This window comes from Myxine glutinosa, chromosome 13 (genome assembly GCF_964187855.1).
Source record: "Myxine glutinosa chromosome 13, kmMyxGlut1.1, whole genome shotgun sequence".
NCBI classification, from domain to species: domain Eukaryota; kingdom Metazoa; phylum Chordata; class Myxini; order Myxiniformes; family Myxinidae; genus Myxine; species Myxine glutinosa.
In genome coordinates this window covers 33,312,824-33,331,568 of record NC_136273.1, presented here as the reverse complement: position 1 = coordinate 33,331,568, position 18,745 = coordinate 33,312,824, and the positions used below count along the sequence as shown (strand labels likewise).

General features: G+C 44.8%; 1 protein-coding gene across 1 annotated transcript; it reads left to right on the top strand.

The window, feature by feature from the left end:
* The first annotated feature begins 6,909 nt into the window (after nucleotides 1-6,909).
* On the top strand, nucleotides 6,910-18,199 carry LOC144888640 (syntaxin-binding protein 1-like). The gene is made up of 6 exons (XM_078767278.1): nucleotides 6,910-7,044; nucleotides 7,147-7,256; nucleotides 11,652-11,753; nucleotides 12,626-12,702; nucleotides 17,773-17,912; nucleotides 18,070-18,199. Exons 1-6 carry the CDS (start codon nucleotides 6,954-6,956, stop codon nucleotides 18,171-18,173), a joined length of 624 nt encoding a protein of 207 aa, XP_078623404.1. The 5' UTR covers nucleotides 6,910-6,953; the 3' UTR covers nucleotides 18,174-18,199.
* Nucleotides 18,200-18,745: the final 546 nt, after the last annotated feature.

Below are 18,745 nucleotides of genomic sequence, written 5' to 3'. Positions count from 1 at the left end.
AGCGACATATCGGCCCTCTGCTCTCCTTGGACCATCTGAACCTTTGATTATTCATAAAAAATTTATGTAAACACGTTTCAAATTTCTGAGCTATCTTGTCCCATTGGATTAAATCATCATAAATATTGATAAAAAGTCACTTGTGTTCTTTACCTGTGACTGCAGGGCTTTTTTCTGTTACTCTTCTTCTTGAACCAACGTGATGTTTCAAATATAATTACTCCTATAAACAAGAGTAAGGTGATCGTGACGAGCACGACATCACGAACCATGGACATCCCTCCTTCCTCCACAGCATGATTCTGGAAAATGTATGGAAATTAGACAAGGGCAGGGGAAGGAGAAATGGTTGTTTAATTGTATATTAAACGATACAATATGTTTACAATTATTTTACAAAACCAAAAAGGTCGTGACAAGGTAAGAACAAGATGTTCTTGAAGTGTTTTAGAGTGCATTCACAGTGGCTCGAGATTCGAACACAGGTAAGACAGCTCAGAGATGAGTGTACAAACTGCTTAGGTCTGCCAGCCCTGATATGTAGTTTGTCGGTATCAATTTCCACGACACAAACGAGTGCAATGTGTGTTACTATTTACAGAAAAAGTACACCATGAAGATTCCTCCATCGACACGACCATGAAGACGATTTTGCCTTGATGGGACAAATTCCAACTTCACTTGGTGGGGAAAGTTAACCTGAAGTTTCCAACTGAAGATAAATCTCTTTATATTCCTCATCACATCCTCATGGCAAAGATGGATCGCAACGATTTAAATGTCAGACAAGGAAGATTGGATATGGGATTTAAACTGTGTACCAACACTCACTGACCTACTCCTTTTTAAACGCTGCTCCTGGAATCTTTGATTTGTACAAAAAAGTACTGCAAGACAAGACAGCCGATTTAAGAGTGATGAAAATTAGCAAATCAGTAGGACCTGATGAGATACGAGTGAAGTATGGACCTGCCTCGGTGAATATGGGGTTCAGGTCCTGAATAAACTATTTAACTGTGTTTTGATGAGAGGAAATCCAAAGGGAATGGAGGCAAAGCATTCTGGGACCTATATTTCATAGTCCAGTTGCCAGATGCATATATTTTAGATCGGTACATGAAATTGTGCACATAAAATGTTTTTAAATGGTTTCTGGTGATTTAAGGTCTCCTGAATCAGAAACTGCATCACAATACTCTGTCATCATTAAACATGTCTTATATATATATATATACAGGTATTTTAAAAATACCGGGATCGAGTCTTAAAACGTCTCCTTTTTCAGGAGTAGGGGAAATGAAGTTTGGCACTGAAGGAACTGCGCTCCAACGCGAGTGGAAAGAATTGACGCGACCAAAGACGGAATTCGTCCGAGTTGCTTTATTGAAACAAAACAGCTCAGGTATTCTCTCAAGCCCGTTTAGCGGGCAGCAATATATATACACATTTATGTCGGGAAGTTTGCCCGGCAAAAGCTATACCGGGCATGCCCGGGTGTCAAGGGCGAGCCTTGGAAAGGCGAGTCTGGACCTGCCCGGGCGTGTTTGGCTGCGGCCTGGCAAGTCGAGGCTGGGCGTGCCCGGGCGCTCTGGGCGAGCCCTGGAAAGGCGATAGCGGGCATGCCCGGACGCTCTGGGCGAGCCCTGAAAAGGCGATAGCGGGCATGCCCGGACGCTCTGGGCGAGCCCTGGAAAGGCGATAGCGGGCATGCCCGGACGCTCTGGGCGAGCCCTGAAAAGGCGATAGCGGGCATGCCCGGACGCTCTGGGCGAGCCCTGAAAAGGCGATAGCGGGCATGCCCGGACGCTCTGGGCGAGCCCTGGAAAGGCGATAGCGGGCATGCCCGGACGCTCTGGGCGAGCCCTGGAAAGGCGAGAGCGGGCATGCCCGGACGCTCTGGGCGAGCCCTGGAAAGGCGAGAGCGGGCATGCCTGGACGCTCTGGGCGAGCCCTGGAAAGGCGATAGCGGGCATGCCCGGACGCTCTGGGCGAGCCCTGGAAAGGCGATAGCGGGCATGCCCGGACGCTCTGGGCGAGCCCTGAAAAGGCGATAGCGGGCATGTCCGGACGCTCTGGGCGAGCCCTGAAAAGGCGATAGCGGGCATGCCCGGACGCTCTGGGCGAGCCCTGGAAAGGCGATAGCGGGCATGCCCGGACGCTCTGGGCGAGCCCTGGAAAGGCGAGAGCGGGCATGCCTGGACGCTCTGGGCGAGCCCTGGAAAGGCGATAGCGGGCATGCCCGGACGCTCTGGGCGAGCCCTGGAAAGGCGATAGCGGGCATGCCCGGACGCTCTGGGCGAGCCCTGGAAAGGCGAGTCTGGACCTGCCCGGGCGTGTTTGGCTGCGGCCTGGCAAGTCGAGGCTGGGCATGCCCGGACGCTCTGGGCGAGCCCTGGAAAGGCGAGAGCGGGCATGCCCGGGAAAGACGAGACCGGGCGTGCCCGGGAGGTTCGGGCGTGCCCGGGAACAGTGAGTCCGGGCATGCCCGGGAGAGGCGCGTCTGGCCGTGTTCTGGCCGGTGCAAGGCGATTGTGTGCATCCAGCGGTAACCGCTACAGCACCAATCCACCCACAACTTATACTCCTTTATTAACAATCTTCGTGTGAAATAAGTTGTATAAGCACAAAGTAGAAACATAATAGCTTAGCAATAAATTAAATTTATGTCTACAGAGGTCAAAAGGTCATCTAAATTGGCAGAAGCCCAACATTGTGTTAAAAAAATTTGTTTTGGGAAAATTCTTGAAAAGTTTTTATTTTGAAAATAATGTTACGTTTGTGGGGGGAGGGGGGACGGTAGGCAATACCTTTGCCCAGGTAGATTTGCATAGGTAGTGTGCTCTGATTGTCATGAAGAAGAAGAAGCCCCATGTATCATAAGTAGGGATCGAGTAGACCGCATGTTGTACAAGAGCGTATCTTCGTTCCCATCACGAGGGGTGGGGTTATGTTAATTGGTTAAGGATTATGGGTAATTAATCCCTTGTATGTAATTAATCCCTCTGTTATTTTTCCTCTGTTTCTTATGACACCAGCAACACACACAGATAGCCAGGCAATCGCGCATTTATAACACGAAATAAAAACGAACTGGAAGCAGGACATTAAAAACTACCGCTGATACCACCGACCTGGTGAGCACACAGGCACAGGAGGTCCGGGAGGCGACGCCCCGAAGAGCAGTGATTGCTCCGGGATTGATTGGCGCAAGGACTGCTAAGATGGGACTATTGATTGGTGGAGTAGGCACGGATGAAGTCAGAGCATTGAGTTTAAAATAACGCTCTCCCCGACATTTTGTCCATCTGAATGTTCTGAATGTTCTGATTTTGAACATCTGAATGTTCCTACTCGTTTAAAACTCACCTGTGGAAGTTTTGTCAGATAGCCGAGGTAGTATATCAAAAATAAAGACGAGAGCAAAGCGAGAATGAAGACTTGCTGCCGCATCATGTCGAAAAAACTTCAACTGTGTGACAACAATGCGACAATGCGACACGACAATCGTGATTCCACCGTTTTGTGACGTCACGATAAAAAAACGGTTTCTTGTCAGTTCGAATTGGATACCAAAATGGTATTTAATTTCGAGTTCGTTTCTTAACCAATTGTTTCGCACTCTTCGTTTACAATTAATTTCTGTATTATGTGTTACAAGCTGAAATACCCGGCGTTGCCAGGGCTGATTCAATGCAATGTCTTCTTCTTCCTCTGCTACCCAACCTCTACCTCTTCTTCTTCTTCTTCTTCTCAACCCTCCATTTATTGGGGCTGAGGAAATATGTAATGAAATGTTAAATCAGAATCGAAAATATCTTTGGTTGACCAGAGGCAGGTCACTTACACACAAATTTCGTTTTCATGATGTGGGAATGAAAAAATCTCTCATAAGATCCAATGCACTTCCACGTAACTCGATCCTCATAAATTTCTGCTCACACCCATTCGGAATGCTACAAACGAATCGTCTGGTTCGACAGGTTTGAACAAGTGCAAATATTTTCACCCGACACTCATTTTCACCCAAGTTTTCTCTTTTTCACTCTAAAAATATGTTGATATATTTCAGCAAACTGTGGTCTCAAAATGCAGGAGATTGCACCATTTTGCTTCATTTTTTTGAAAATTTCCCGGGGGGGCATGCCCCCGGACCCCCCTAGGGACTAGCGTCGCACGGCAGCCTACCGCTTTTCTTTCAAAAACGTTCGCAGGTATGCGTTTATTGACTCTGCCGATACAGGCCCGATTACCTGCAGCGCCATCCGAGCTGGGGCGGAGGGATACCATGCGGTCACGGTGTAGGGATACAACGGTGAATATTTGCAGCTTCATACATGACAAAGGGGTGAAAGGCAAGAAACACCCAAGTAAGAGTTGACCCGGCACCGGAAATCCCTCGATCAGAGCACTCGACCATATTTGCATGTTATCTAATCCAAGACAAGATGATGCCGCGGCAGATCACTCAGGCCTTTGCACAGTTTTTTCGTCGAATCCAATTCCCTCTCCAATCGAAAACATTAGAAATTTAACACGGAACACACCACCTGTTCGCTTTCCCATCGACCCAAAACGAGTGCGTCCGTTGTGTACCTTGTCCGAGCACGTACGTTGTGTACCTGTTGTCTCTTACAATCCCCGCTTACGGCTTACCTGCTGTGGTGGTCGGGATGTCGCACAACGAACCAGCATGAACACCACAATGGAAATGAACCACATCTCTCGTCCACACCAATCCACGAATGAAGCTTTAACCACAGAGCTTTGTCTTAAGAGTTCTCTATTGCAGGAATTCTCATTGTGACAAATAGCAAACAAAGTGACGTCACATTGGACTGTGGCTACGCCCCCTATGCATTTTTTATATTAATAACCTGTATATTCATTTATTTATTTATTGATCCGATTACTCTCTTTCGGTGAAAACCACGTGGTCCAAAGTTTGAACACCACGAGTTTTCTATTTTTCAAATATTTTACACCGAGTAGAGAATTTTAAAAACGTTCACGTCATAAGTTGGGACACTCAAGTTACCGACATTCCATGACAGACACCTGTTCATTTAATTGATGTTATTATTAATAACTAGCAACGGTACCCGCCCCATGGGCGGGGTTCAATTGGGAGGCCCAAATGAAAAGGCAAAATATCAGAAATTGAAGGTTTCTTTATTTTAAACGATTCATATAAACATCCGTTGAATCATATTACTCGCAAATCATCAAAGTCTAAACAGTATCTTTAGAATTTCAATAAAAGCCACATCACTGTTCATATCGGTAAATATTATTCCATCGTGTTTCAAATCGTGATCGATACCCTATGATCGTGATGATCGCGAATCGTGATCGATAATCGTGTTCACAATCGCTGTGTCGCATGTTGTATGTAATTATATGGATTATTTTTTTGGCGAAAATGAAAAGGTATCATAGGGTTGATGAAACATCCGACATTTCTCGCGGTATTTCCCTCTTGCACGTCACACCTGTTCCAATGATACTGTAGCACACGATACCATCTGTGTAAAAAATGGGACGGGCACGCAGATATTTCAGGACTCGTGCTTTGATGTCTTCTTCATTCAAAAAACATCAATGGGCTGACAGGATTGCCCAGGTCCTGGAGGTATGCACCCTGGCCTTCGAGCTGTCCAGCTGGGGTTTCAATCCCAACCCAGCTAATAATTATGAATTATGATACTGGTGTTTCACAGGTAGATTGAATCATCAATATGCGTGTGCTGTCCTTTGGATGTACGTTAAACTGGGTGTCCAGGTGAATGAGATCATGAAGGTCCCAAAACACTTTTGCCCAAATCTTTCCTCCTATTGGCTGAAGCTCGAATTTTTTGGTGGTGGCAACCAACAATGTCTCCATTGCATGTTGTCTCAACTTGACTCTGATGTGAAATGATTGACCCAGGTCTCATCACACATCACATTCTGCTTCTTCAAAAAAACAAGACTGCTCGTCTAACAATGGCGTAGCCGGGTTTGTTTGATACTTTAGCTGCAGAGGATAGTATGACCCGGGTGGGGATAGTAATTAGCAAACGAGAAAGAGCAATCAGAGATTGCAGACCTTCACCAGGACGTGTTTTCAGTGGGGTTTTTTTAAGGCTTACCGTTGACCACATTTCTCATTGCTTCCAGAGGCAGTTTGGAACTCCGCCGTGAGTGTTGCAACTGGGGACAGACGATTTTTACGCATTTCGACACTCGATGGTCCAGTTCTGCGAGCTTGTATGGCCTACCACTTCGTGGCTGAGCTGTTGTTGCTCCTAGACGTTTCCACTTCACAATAACAGCTCTTACAGTTGACCGGGGCAGCTCTCGCAGGGCAGAAATTTGACGAACTGACTTGTTGGAAAGTTGGCATCCTATGACGGTGCCACGTTTAAAGTCACTGAGCTCTTCAGTACGGCCCATTCTTCTGCCAATGTTTGTCTATGGAGATTGCATGGCTGTGTGCTTGATTAGATATACCTGTCAGCAATGGGTGTGGCTGAAACAGCCAAATTCACTCATTAGAAGGGGTGTCCGCATACTTTTGGCCATGTAGTGAACTTGTCAAAAAATAAATTTGCAAAGTAACAAACGGGCTCAAATGCAATACCCTCTCCTCTGGCGAGGAAAAGAATGTAAGTGTTAAAAAAAATTTCAATAAATTCCACATTTCTATCCTGGTTGATTTCCTCAAATGATCTCGAAATTAGTAAATATATTTGATAAGTTTGACAGATTTGTTTGATATTACTGACCAATTCGAATATTTCCCAGCAATAAGATGATCATTGCCAAAGGGTATATGTTTGATGTCACTTTTGTATTCATGAAATTGAGTGATGACATGACTATTTGGCACTTGTTGAACTGAGCTGTATCATGTTACCATGAAAAAGGACCTGGCAACGGGCACGGACGCAGATGGTGAGAAACTTAAGGACCCGATGCGGCTCATCGTACCCGTCCTGCTTGATGGAACGGTCTCCGTCCATGACAAGATCCGTGTCATCCTGCTGTACATACTGAACAAAAATGGTGAGTCTCTCCGGGCACAACGACAGCTTCAATTTCTGTTCAGTTTACGTCGTTAACAAGTTGCTGTCTAGTGTGAGTGTTAAGCAACGTTTGTCCCACCAGGTGTGACGGAGGAGAACCTTCAGCGGTTGATTGAGCACGCCAAAATTCCCCCGGAAGATGCTGAGATAATCACCAACATGGCCCACCTTGGCGTGCCCATCATCAGCAATGTAGGTATCAAATGTTCACTATGCTGGAGATTATTACCGTTCTATCCCACCTTCCTTTCCTTGAGTCTTTTATCCATAATGGCTTCCATTGATAGAGCAACTGAAAATCAAGGGAAAAAAATCCTCCATTCATTCCAGTTGTAAAAAATAGGCTGTCTACTTAGTACATACAGTCACGTGAAAAAGTAAGTACACCCCATGTAAAGTTTTGACTTTTTCAACGTATTTCAACATACAGCTATTTGATCTTCATTTCAACAATACTGACAGATAAAGGTGATATAATATAACAAATATCATGAAACATTTACATTTTGTAGCCCATTGTATAATTTAAATAAACATAAATGCAAATTTCGCATGTGAAAAAAGTAAGTACACCCTTGGCTCTAATCGGTGGTATTGCCCCCTTTGGCAGAAACAACCTCAAGTAGGCGTTTCTTATAACTGTCTACCAGTCTCTGACACCGACTGGGAGAAATTTTTGCTCACTCCTCCATGCAGAATTATTTCAGCTGTGCGATGTTTGAGGGGTTTCTTGCATGCACAGCTCGTTTCAAACCCCCCCACAACATCTCGATGGGATTTAGATCCGGGCTTTGACTTAGCCATTCCAGAACCCTCCATTTCTTTCTTTCCAGCCATTCCTTGGTGGATTTACTGGTATGTTTAGGGTCATTGCCATGTTGCAAGGTCCACCTTCGGTTGAGCTTCAACTTTCCGACAGATGGCCTCGCATTATCCTCAAGCACCGTCTGGTACAATGAAGAATTCATAGTGGATTCTATGATGGTGAGCTGCCCAGGCCCTGATGCAGCAAAGCTGCCCCAAAACCATAATATTTCCAGCACCATGCTTTGCAGTTGGTATCAGGTTCTTGTGGTCAAATGCTGTCTTTGGTTTTCACCAAACATGTCTTCTGGTACTGTGGCCAAACAAATAGCTCTACCTTTGACTCATCTGTCCAGAGCACATTGTTCCAGAAGTGCTGGTCTTTGCCTCGGTGTTCATTGGCAAACTTTAGTCTTGCCCTGATGTTCTTTCTGGACAGCAAAGGTTTCCTCCTGGCACACCTCCCATGCAGATCAAATTTGTGCAGCCTCTTTCTAATGGTAGACTCGTGCACTTTGACATCAACAGTGGCAAGAGCTACCTGTAGGTCCTGTGATGACATTCTGGGGTTCTTAGAGACTTCTTTCAGCATATTGCGGTCTGCTCTCGGGCTGAACTTGCCGGGGCGCCTGGCCTGAACAAGTTGGCAGTTGTTTGGAATCTTCTCCACTGTCTTGGAGATGATCTTCCGGACAGTCGAATGATTGATTTCAAATTGTTTGGAGATCTTTTTAAATCCCTTCCCAGACTCGTAGGCATCTATAACCTTCTTTCTGAAGGGGTCAGAGAGCTCTTTTGATCTAGGCATGGTGATGCTGCACACTTCAACAACAAAGAGCAAACCAAACTAAATGTCTGAGGTTTAAATAAGACAGGTTCCTCCAAGATCCTCTCTGACGATGTTTTAATCATTTGCACCTGAGCTGGTGCACCTGATTCTAATTTTAGGTATTTGAAGTAGTGATAAATGGAGGGGTGTACCTACTTTTTCCACATGCGAAATTTGCATTTATGTTTATTTAAAATATACAATGGACTACAAAATGTAAATGTTTCATGATATTTGTTACATTATATCACCTTTATCTAACAATATTGTTGAAATGAAGATCAAAGAGCTGCATGTTGAAATATGTTGAAAAGTAAAAACTTTACATGGGGTGTACTGACTTTTTCACATGACTGTGGATGCCTACGAGTCTGGGAAGGGATTTAAAAAGATCTCCAAACAATTTGAAATCAATCATTCGACTGTCCGGAAGATCATATACAAGTGGAGAAGATTCCAAACAACTGCCAACTTGCTCAGGCCAGGCCGCCCCAGCAAGCACAGCCTGAGAGCAGACCGCAATATGCTGAAAGAAGTCTCTAAGAACCCCAGAATGTCATCACGGGACCTACAGCAAGCTCTTGCCACTGTTGATGTCAAAGTGCACGAGTCTACCATGAGACAGATGCTGCACAAATTTGATATACATGGGTGGTGTGCCAGGAGGAAACCTTTGCTGTCCGGAAAGAACATCAGGGCAAGACTAAAGTTTGCCAATGAACACCTAGGCAAAGACTAGCACTTCTGGAACAATGTGCTCTGGACAGATGAGTCAACGGTTAAGCTATTTGGCCACAGTACCAGAAGACATGTTTGGCGAAAACCAAAGACAGCATTTGACCACAAGAACCTGATACCAACGGTAAAGCATGGTGGTGGAAATATTATGGTTTGGGGCAGCTTTGCTGCATCAGGGCCTGGGCAGCTCACCATCGTAGAATCCACTATGAATTCTTCATTGTACCAGAGGGTGCTTGAGGATAATGTGAGGCCATCTGGCAGAAATTTGAAGCTCAACCGAAGGTGGACCTTGCAACATGACAATGTCCCGAAACATACTAGTAAATCCACCAAGGAATGGCTGAAAAGAAAGAAATGGAGGGTTCTGGAATGGCCAAGTCAAAGCCCGGCTCTAAATCCCATCGAGATGTTGTGGGGGGATTTGAAACGAGCTGTGCATGCAATAAACCCCTCAAACATCGCACAGCTGAAAGAATTCTGCATGGAGGAGTGGGCAAAAATTTCTCCCAGTTGATGTCAGAGACTGGTCGACAGTTATAAGAAACGCCTACTTGAGGTTGTTTCTGCCAAAGGGGGCAATACCACCTATGAGAGCCAAGGGTGTACTTACCTTTTCCACATGTGAAATTTGCATTTATGTTTATTTAAATTATACAATGGACTACAAAATGTAAATGTTTCATGATATTTGTTATATTATATCACCTTTATCTATCAATATTGTTGAAATGAAGATCAAATAGCTGTATGTTGAAATATGTTGAAAGTCAAAACTTTACATGGGGTGTACTTACTTTTTCACGTGACTGTAAATGCCTAAGTGAGGTCGAGGGGGCACTAAACAGCGAAAAGTAAAATTGACGGAAAGAGAGGGAGGAGTGATAGGACACGGAAAGGAAAGTATGAGAAGGTGTGAACACTCCCACCATCTTTACCTCTGCCAGCCATTAAAGATGGACGGAGGTTGGATTTTCAACCCTGTCTATTTGTTTGTCTGTGAGCAGGGTATCTCATAATGTTGTGGACGAGTCGTGACAAAACAAGTTGGATGAGTTGGTTCGGTGACGAGAACAAGCCGATTAGATTTTTGTTCAGGTCCGGATCCAGATATGGCCTATCAGTGGGATCTTGAACATCCTTATCATCACCATATGAAACACCTTGATCAATTCCATATGCGATGCCTTCGCAAGATTCTGGCATCACCCGGCGAGACAGAATACCAAACACCACAATCCTAGACAACTGTCGCATCCAAGGAATTGAGTATTTCCTGATGCAAGCCCAGCTTCGTTGGTCAGGACACCTCACACGCATGGAGGACCAGATAATCCCAGGAGCGCTTTTCTATGGACAACTTAAATTTGGTAAATTTGGTAAATTTGGACAACTATACTCAAGTCTTGGGCCATTCCAGCTGCCACCTGTGAACATCAGGCCACAAACAGGTTAGCTTGCCATAACATTTGCCGCAAAGACCTGGGCCACTTTGAATGTGGGACACTTGCTACCGCGAGACGGTGGAGGCAAGAAAGGAAAATCTGCCAATGTCCATCTCTGCAAGGCCCAGGCTATACCTGTGATGTTTGTGGTAGACGCTGTGGGTCCCGCATTGGACTATACAGATGTCGCACAATGCTGAGTGAGCACGCCAACGAAGGGAAGAGATTCGTCAAAAAACGACGACTCACACCAAAAGTGGGATACAAAATGTAAACTGTTCATCCGGGCAGAGGTATGCCCTCGACCGAGTGCCCTACTAGTTGCACAAGTAAAAGATAGATGGACCCTCAATCATGTTTTTTTGAAAGCAAGGGTTTGGAAAAGCAAATTCTGTTTACGACATCACACCTTGTAATACTGAGCCTGGTGTTGGCTTAGCGGTTAGGGTGCCGGCTGGGGATCCTAGGATTCGAGGTTCAAATCCGGGTCAATCGCTGAATTAACGCCAGGGGGGTTGACTCAGCCTGTCATCCTTCCGGGGTCGGCAAATTGAGTACCAGTTCACTGGCAATTCCCTGTGTGTTGCAAGAGGCGACGAACAGGGTTGGCGGCAGGAAGAGCATCCTGCCATAAAACATTGCTTTAAAAATGGGATCACGGTGCCCAAAAAAGGCAAAAAAGGCCAACCCCTGCCCTGCAGGGAAGCTCTGCAGAAAAAAATGGCCTCTAAAGGTGGTTCAAACCCTGTAATACTGCTTTCTGCTTTCTAGTCTACGACCAGGCGCCGGCGTGGACCAGAACGCCGAGAGTGGCCAGGTGAAAAGACGTATCAGCTTTCACGCTGGGTTCCTCTGCTCAAGGATGTCATGCAAGCAAGTCATCCACTCCCTCTTACCCTGCATTTGAAATGACCACCACTGGTCATTACAATAGTCTGCACTATATATTGCTTCTCTTTTATTGTTATTTTACTCCCTGCTGTCTCTGCTGGAAAAGAATCAAATAAATTAAGAAGTAATCAGGGAATATATAATAATTTATTTTCTTTTTCGTTGTATCAATATTGTCACCCCGCGCACGTGAAGCGAAAAACAGGGTTAATCAATTGGTTCACTTCTGTCTGTCTGTCTGTCCTTCTATCTACAAACGGCAGTTTATGATTCAGGAACAACTTGATTTCAATTGAATGTTATGTTTTGAACACTAATCGGAACATGAATCGGAAAACAAACCTGCAGTTTAGCAGGTCTTTGGCTTCAATTAATCCCGATTGCGCACGCGCAGAGAGGAGTCAGTGTTTATTACTCTGTCTACCTGTCTGGCAGTCCAAAAAAATTGAAAATCATTCCAAACAGGAACCTTCCTGTTTTTAAGGACGTCATAAAGGACACAAACAACAGGCACAGAGACCGAATGAAATGTGTTAACCCAGGTGATGTAAAAGACACTGCATCAACAGCGGTAAAATTCCGGAATTTTTTTTTTACAACCTTTAAAATCTTTATTTTATTTAAAATTCTATAAAGCCGAACAATGTAGAACACAAATCACCTTGTTGACACTTTCAAAACCCCTTTCGTTGAGTTGTACTTTGACAAAATATTATGACATTTTACATCATAACGACCAATTCAATTTGCCACTCGTCGGCACCACCCATGTCCTTGTTTCTCAAGACAGCATTGGTGTAATGGATTCCATGAACTCTTGAGTTGTTCCTGTTATTGTTAATTTCGTCATTCAGGATGCGATCGAGGACAAGCTGGACGCTCGACAGTGGCCCTTTGTGTCGCGTAGCACTGCGGGAGGAGCTGCCGGAAGGTAGGCTATGTCCACTGTTTAAGGCCATGACATGTGATGGTATTTTCATTTTCAAAAATATTTTGAAGCTGTTAAATGATGCCAAAGCAATTTTGCATGATAGAAACTTCCATCATGATTATAAAAACAAACAGCAATTCCTTCTGAAAACTCTTTATTTGTACACGCCAGCCATCAAGGAGCTCTCCTACCTATGACAACATAACCCTTTGTGAAGCTTGAGACATGATGATCTGATTTACATTATACAGATTGTTTGAATGAAGATCAATGAAAGGAATCAATCTTCTTCAAACCAATCTTCACGAAACTTCACCAAATGGTAGATTTGGTGGCCTCACAGAATCCTATTTATTGAGGTCAAAAGGTCAACATAGTCCAAAGGTCAAGCACTTTTTTCAGATTTCTAAAATTGTCAATTTTAATTTGATTAACTTAAAATTTGAAGACGATTTGCATATCAGGTCACTGAATTCAACCACCAATTATTTTTGAGGTCAAAAGGATGCTCCACTGAGTGCCATTCTGCTTTATTATCTTTTGGCAAGCGTCGCTCGATGAGTGATTTTTCATTCTTTGATTACTGAGCTGAACCTTAATTTGCTTTTGTTCATGAATACCACCCTGAGATCCTCTTTGTGTTTTGCCTGCGCATGTTCCGAGTGAGTCACAACCTTTTCGAAATGTTCAAGTCAACACGGAATTTGGTTTGTTCAACAAAATAGCGTCCAATGTTAAAAAGTTCGTCCAATGTTAAAAAGTTTGTTTGCCGATTGTTATGAAAATTTAATGAAAATCCGTTGCCGATTGTTATGAAAATTTGAAAACTGATAAATAAAATGACAACATTTGATGTAGAAAAAGGAAATAAAGTATAATAAAATAAAGAAATATAAAATTAAAATAAAACAACATGAAAAATATCACAAAAATATACAACAAATGACAAGAACAAACAAAACACATGCAGCTAAAAGCGCTCTATATCAAGGATAAGCAGAGCTTGCTCCTGGGAAGGAAAGTTCAAGTAGATTCCTTGACTACATTGTGAAGATGACCCACAGTGAAAACATGGATATCGGGAAGGAAGATCACAGCAAGCTTGTTCTTCACGTTGTTCTTGGAAACTCGTTCTCAAGGTAACCAGATATGCGCGAAGCAAGTGAGTCCACATATGCAGGTGAACCCTTCAGGACACTCTCTGCGCTCAACGCAGTGCCGAACATGAAGAAGGCCTTCAACGATCAGCTCGGTAAGTACGTGGACCAGGCAGCCCTAAAGCGTCGCCGGGCTGGCCAGCCTCAACTGCCGGCAGCAGCACAGAGAAGACCCGCCAGTGTCGCCGCTCGAATGCCACAGTAGTGGTGACTGGTGTGGAGACAAAACTAAGCAGTGCCTGGTTAGGAGGTGTATAATGTTGATAAATGAAGTTGCTTTGTTCACTAAAGTTCCTTGTTCCAACATATCACTTCCTGCATATGCGAGAAAGGCTGCGAAGCATCCCGCTTGCAGTTTGCGAAAGGTCTGGCGAACGAGAGGGGCGTGGTAAAATCACGTGATCTACGAAAGCCGAAAAAAAAACATATACACACATAGACGGACACTTCAACTTTTAGCCATTGATGCAAAAATGTAGTTTAATTTCTCTTGTTGCTACGTAACCAAACAAACAATGTATTTACGACAGCCGTCTCAGCTCCTGTAGGCCGTATATCCCACCTGCCGAATCCCACCCTCTTTTCCAACATAATGCATAGTAAATGTCGTTATTTTCAACTTACCTTAAACATTCATAAACCCTAGATATGTCCTTCCCATTGGTGTTCATAAACAATCAATCCAGATACACAGTCCATTCAATGGTAGCAATCCTTCGGGGATTTACACTTGGGCCTTGCCCCAGTCTACATCATCGGGAGTTTTCATGAAGGGCAGCTCCCCGTTTGGCGAGCTGAGAAAGTTTTCCAAGTCTTTCGTTGTACAAAGGCACAGCACTTCCTCTCTGGTACTTTTACAAGTATTTTCAGCTTATTTTAGAAGCTTGGTGAACCATTTTAATTAACAATCCTTATCTCCGACACACTATATACTTTATGATGCTGTGAATGCCGCCATTTATTAAGGTTTCTGCGCATGCATGCCAGGTATTCTGTGGCGGAATATGTCATTTCAAAAGTTCCGCATTAAAAATCAACAGATTCAATATATATTTGTTCTATTTCCTGTATTTGCACGAGCCCTGTGGGGATCTCTATTTCCTGTCATTTTATAGGGTGAGGAAAGGGTCCGTCTTCAAGATCCATTCTATCATTGACACCAGCTAAATTATTTTGGAATTTAATGATCTTCTTTTTTTTGTATACAAGATCGTGGCTCGTGAAAGAGCTGACATTAATCACACAAAAAGGCAACCGACACATAAAACACAAAATAAGAGGAGCGGAACACAAGATGGGGAGAGAGGGGGAAGGACACAAACACAACATTTGAGAGCAAGGACATCGAGAGAAATGTGGGAGGGGGAGGGCTTGCGGGGAGGTGGGATAGGTATAAAACACATCAACACTGCAAGGACTTCCAGGAAAGAAGTTGGAATTTCAAAAAAAGTGTATCTGGGGTGAATTAACAGGGGTAGAAAAGATCAAGGTTTTGGATGGGGGAAGATAAGAGATGGTGGTGAACAGCTGTTTTAAAGACGAGGAGGGAGGAGTGGGATTGAAGGGAGTGGGGGAGTTTATTCCAGAGGCGGGAAAAAAGGGGAATTAAAGAGTGAAGGTGAGCAGAGAGCCTAGATTTTGGCAGTTTCACCATAAGAGGGTTGCTGGAAGATCTTGTGCGACCTGTAGGAATATTAGGGGGACAGAGCACAGAGAGAGCTGGGGGAGCAAGGCTGGAGAGGAGTCGGTAGAAGACAGAAAAACCACCAACCAGCCTGCGGTGAGTGAGTGAAAGGCCCTCGGAGTTAGCTTCATCGCAGGAGATTCCAATGATTCTGAAATGATCCCACTCCCCCCCGTTCCCACGCCTCCTCCCCCCAAGCCCTCTCCCTCCCACACATCTCCCTGCTCTTAAATGTTGTGTGCTCTCAAGTGTTTGTGTGCTTCCCCTTCTCTTGTCTTCCGCTCCCTCTTTTTATATATTTTATTTGTCTGGTTGATTTGTTTGTGAAGTAAATGTCAGCTCTTTCACGAGCCTCGATTCAGGATACAAAAAACAAAAAAAACAAAAAAAAGCTTTGGTTTCAACAGCGTGAAGCCGAGCTCGGTGTGAGGCAGGAGCACCGGCCCAGAGGGGAGAGCTTTCTTCCATTGAGCTGCGGATGAAAGCCTTGTATGTGGTGAGGAGCTCAGGTGTGCCAAGGAAGGACTTCGCACGACAGGAGGATGCCCAGTCGGCGACTGGCTTTGGAGGCCAGCTTGGAAATGTGGTTATCCCAGGAAAGATCATGGCAGATAGTGAGACCCAAAAGCTTGAGCGACAGAACTTTTTGGAGAGGATTGTTGAGAAAGTAGATGGGAGGGTTTTCCAGTCGGTCTTTTCGGAGAGACATAGTAAGAGTGTGGGATTTGTCAGGATTGAAAGACATGTTCCACTTGTTTGACCAGTCTGTGATTTTATCCAGGTCTGCAGAGAGTGAGGAGGCTGCAGACTGCCGATCTGAGGGATGAGGAATGGAGCGGCAGAGAGTGGAGTCATCAGCAAAGAGATAGAGAGGATTTTCCGGAGAGTCAGAGAGATCATCATGAAGACCAGAAATAGCACAGGGCCCAGAACACTGCCTTGGGGAACTCCAGCCAGAACAGGAAGAGGAGATGAGAGAAATCCATTCAGGGCCACCCGTTGCCTACGACCAGAGAGGAAGTCCGCAAGCCATGAGTGGAGCTTTCCATGGATACCACAGGAGGAGAGTTTGGTGAGCAGAGCTGGGTGCCAGACCGTATCGAAGGCACGTGATATGTCAAGGGAGACGGCTCTGATTTCCTGTTTGGCATTGAGGACCTCCATCCATCGTTGAGACAGCAGAAGCAGCATGTCCAGAGTAGAATGGCCTGGTCTGAATCCAAATTGATGATCAGAGATCAAGCCATTGGAGAAGAGGAAGGATTTGATATCCGAAGCAATGATGGATTCCATGATTTTGCTGATAATTTGCTGATAAGCAGGCTGATTGGTCTGCAGTTGCAAGGATCTGTTTTTGCACATTTTTTGTGTAAAGCGGTAATGTTTGCTGATTTCCAAGATGCTGGCAGATGACCTTGAGCAAAAGAGAGGGTGAAAAGACCAGAGAAAGGTTGAGATAGAGCGGCAGAGGAGGATTTTCGGACCCGTGGGCTGATGCCGTCTGGTCCAGTTGCAGAATCAGAGTCGAGGTTTGACAAAAATTTCTTCACCTTGTCAGGAGAGAAGGACACAGAGTCCAGGAGCAGTTGGGTTCGACTGGGAAAGGTGGGAACAGAGAGAGATGGGTTTGGGACACAAAATTTTGACGCAAACACAGAGTTGAGGCATTCGGCTTTGTCACGTGCGGTGTCAAATGTGTCGCCATTTGAGGTAAGGGAGGGGATGGAGGGGGAACAAACACCAGAAACGGATTTGACAAGACGCCACCAGGATTTGGAGGAAGGAGACAGGTTTGAGATTTCAATCTTGAGTGTGGAGAGATAGTGCTTCCTGGCACTCCTGAGGGTAGACAAACACTTGTTCCAAGCTTGGTGGAAGGAACTGAGATTGCCTTCAGTTGGATTTGCCTTCCAAGAGGAAATATAGATATCGATATTGCTTGGTCCAGGGAATGGAGAAGGGGTTGCAAAATTTAGAAAAGGAAAAACTCGGACAGTGGGGTAAAGAAGAAAAGGTAAATAATGTATATGAAAACATTGAGAAGGGGTAGGGAAGAGTGGAGGGGGAAAAATTCCACCATTTTGTAAAAGTAATATTTAAATGATCCCACGCACAAACCCACGTGACCTTTAAGAATTTCTTTGAAGACCTTTCTTGAGCGTTCATACTTTATGGCAATTTTCCTTATTTATTATGACCTCTGAAATCTCGCCTATTTGACCCCTCCAGTGGAAGAATGTATGGCCGCTGGCATGAAGGCCGCAGCGGTCCACGACTGTTGCTCTTTGTTCTCGGCGGAGCAACCTACGCAGAAACGCGTTGCGCTTACGAGGTCACCGCAACCAATGGAAACTGGGAGGTCCTTATGGGTGGGTTTTTAACCTTTACATTTTATTTCAATAAAATAGCACTCTCATTACTAATCTCACCATCACACCCCTTGCCTTTCCTCATACACCTCCTGGGAAATGTAATGCTGATCTTGATTTCTCTTATCCATGTATCCCTCCCTATTCTCCTCATCAGGATCCACCCACTTGATGACTCCCAAGGACCTGATAACCGATCTTCGACACCCAGATTTTAGGCCAGGAAGTCGAGTTGGCTTTTCAGACTCTAGTCAAGCATAACCTCCCCCTCACTTGGCACAATGGGCATCCAAATCCTGGTCATTTGCCGAGGCCTAAGTGCAAGCTTCATCCGAAGCATTTTCCGTCTTTCCTGACATTCCCGTATTTCAATATTTTAACACAAGAGACGCTGCTTCCACCCATTCCCCTCTCACCCAACCCCCAAAAAACTTCAGCTCAACGCCTGGTCTTACAGCTTTAACCCCAAAATGCATATCTGTTTACCTGAGAATAACCTCAGATCTAGCCCAATTTTTCAATGAGTTTCACAACTACATGTGAGTTGGTACTCGGCATCAATGGTCTACTCACCTGCTCATGTAAGTTGCACCCCGTTTCTTTTAAGCATGGCAGTAAGCACATCATGTTACTTCGGACCAAAATGGGCTGCATCACCAATTCAGGAGTTACAAGTCCGACAAGTGGTGGACAAAGCCAATTTTAGAATTCTGCGGGCTTCCTGTATGTCTCCTGTTTCATGTTTTCCAGCATGCTCATTGTACACCTATGCTTGTCCTGGAGTGTATTTCAACCTCTGTCCACGTACCATCCTCGAGTATTCCCTGAGCTAT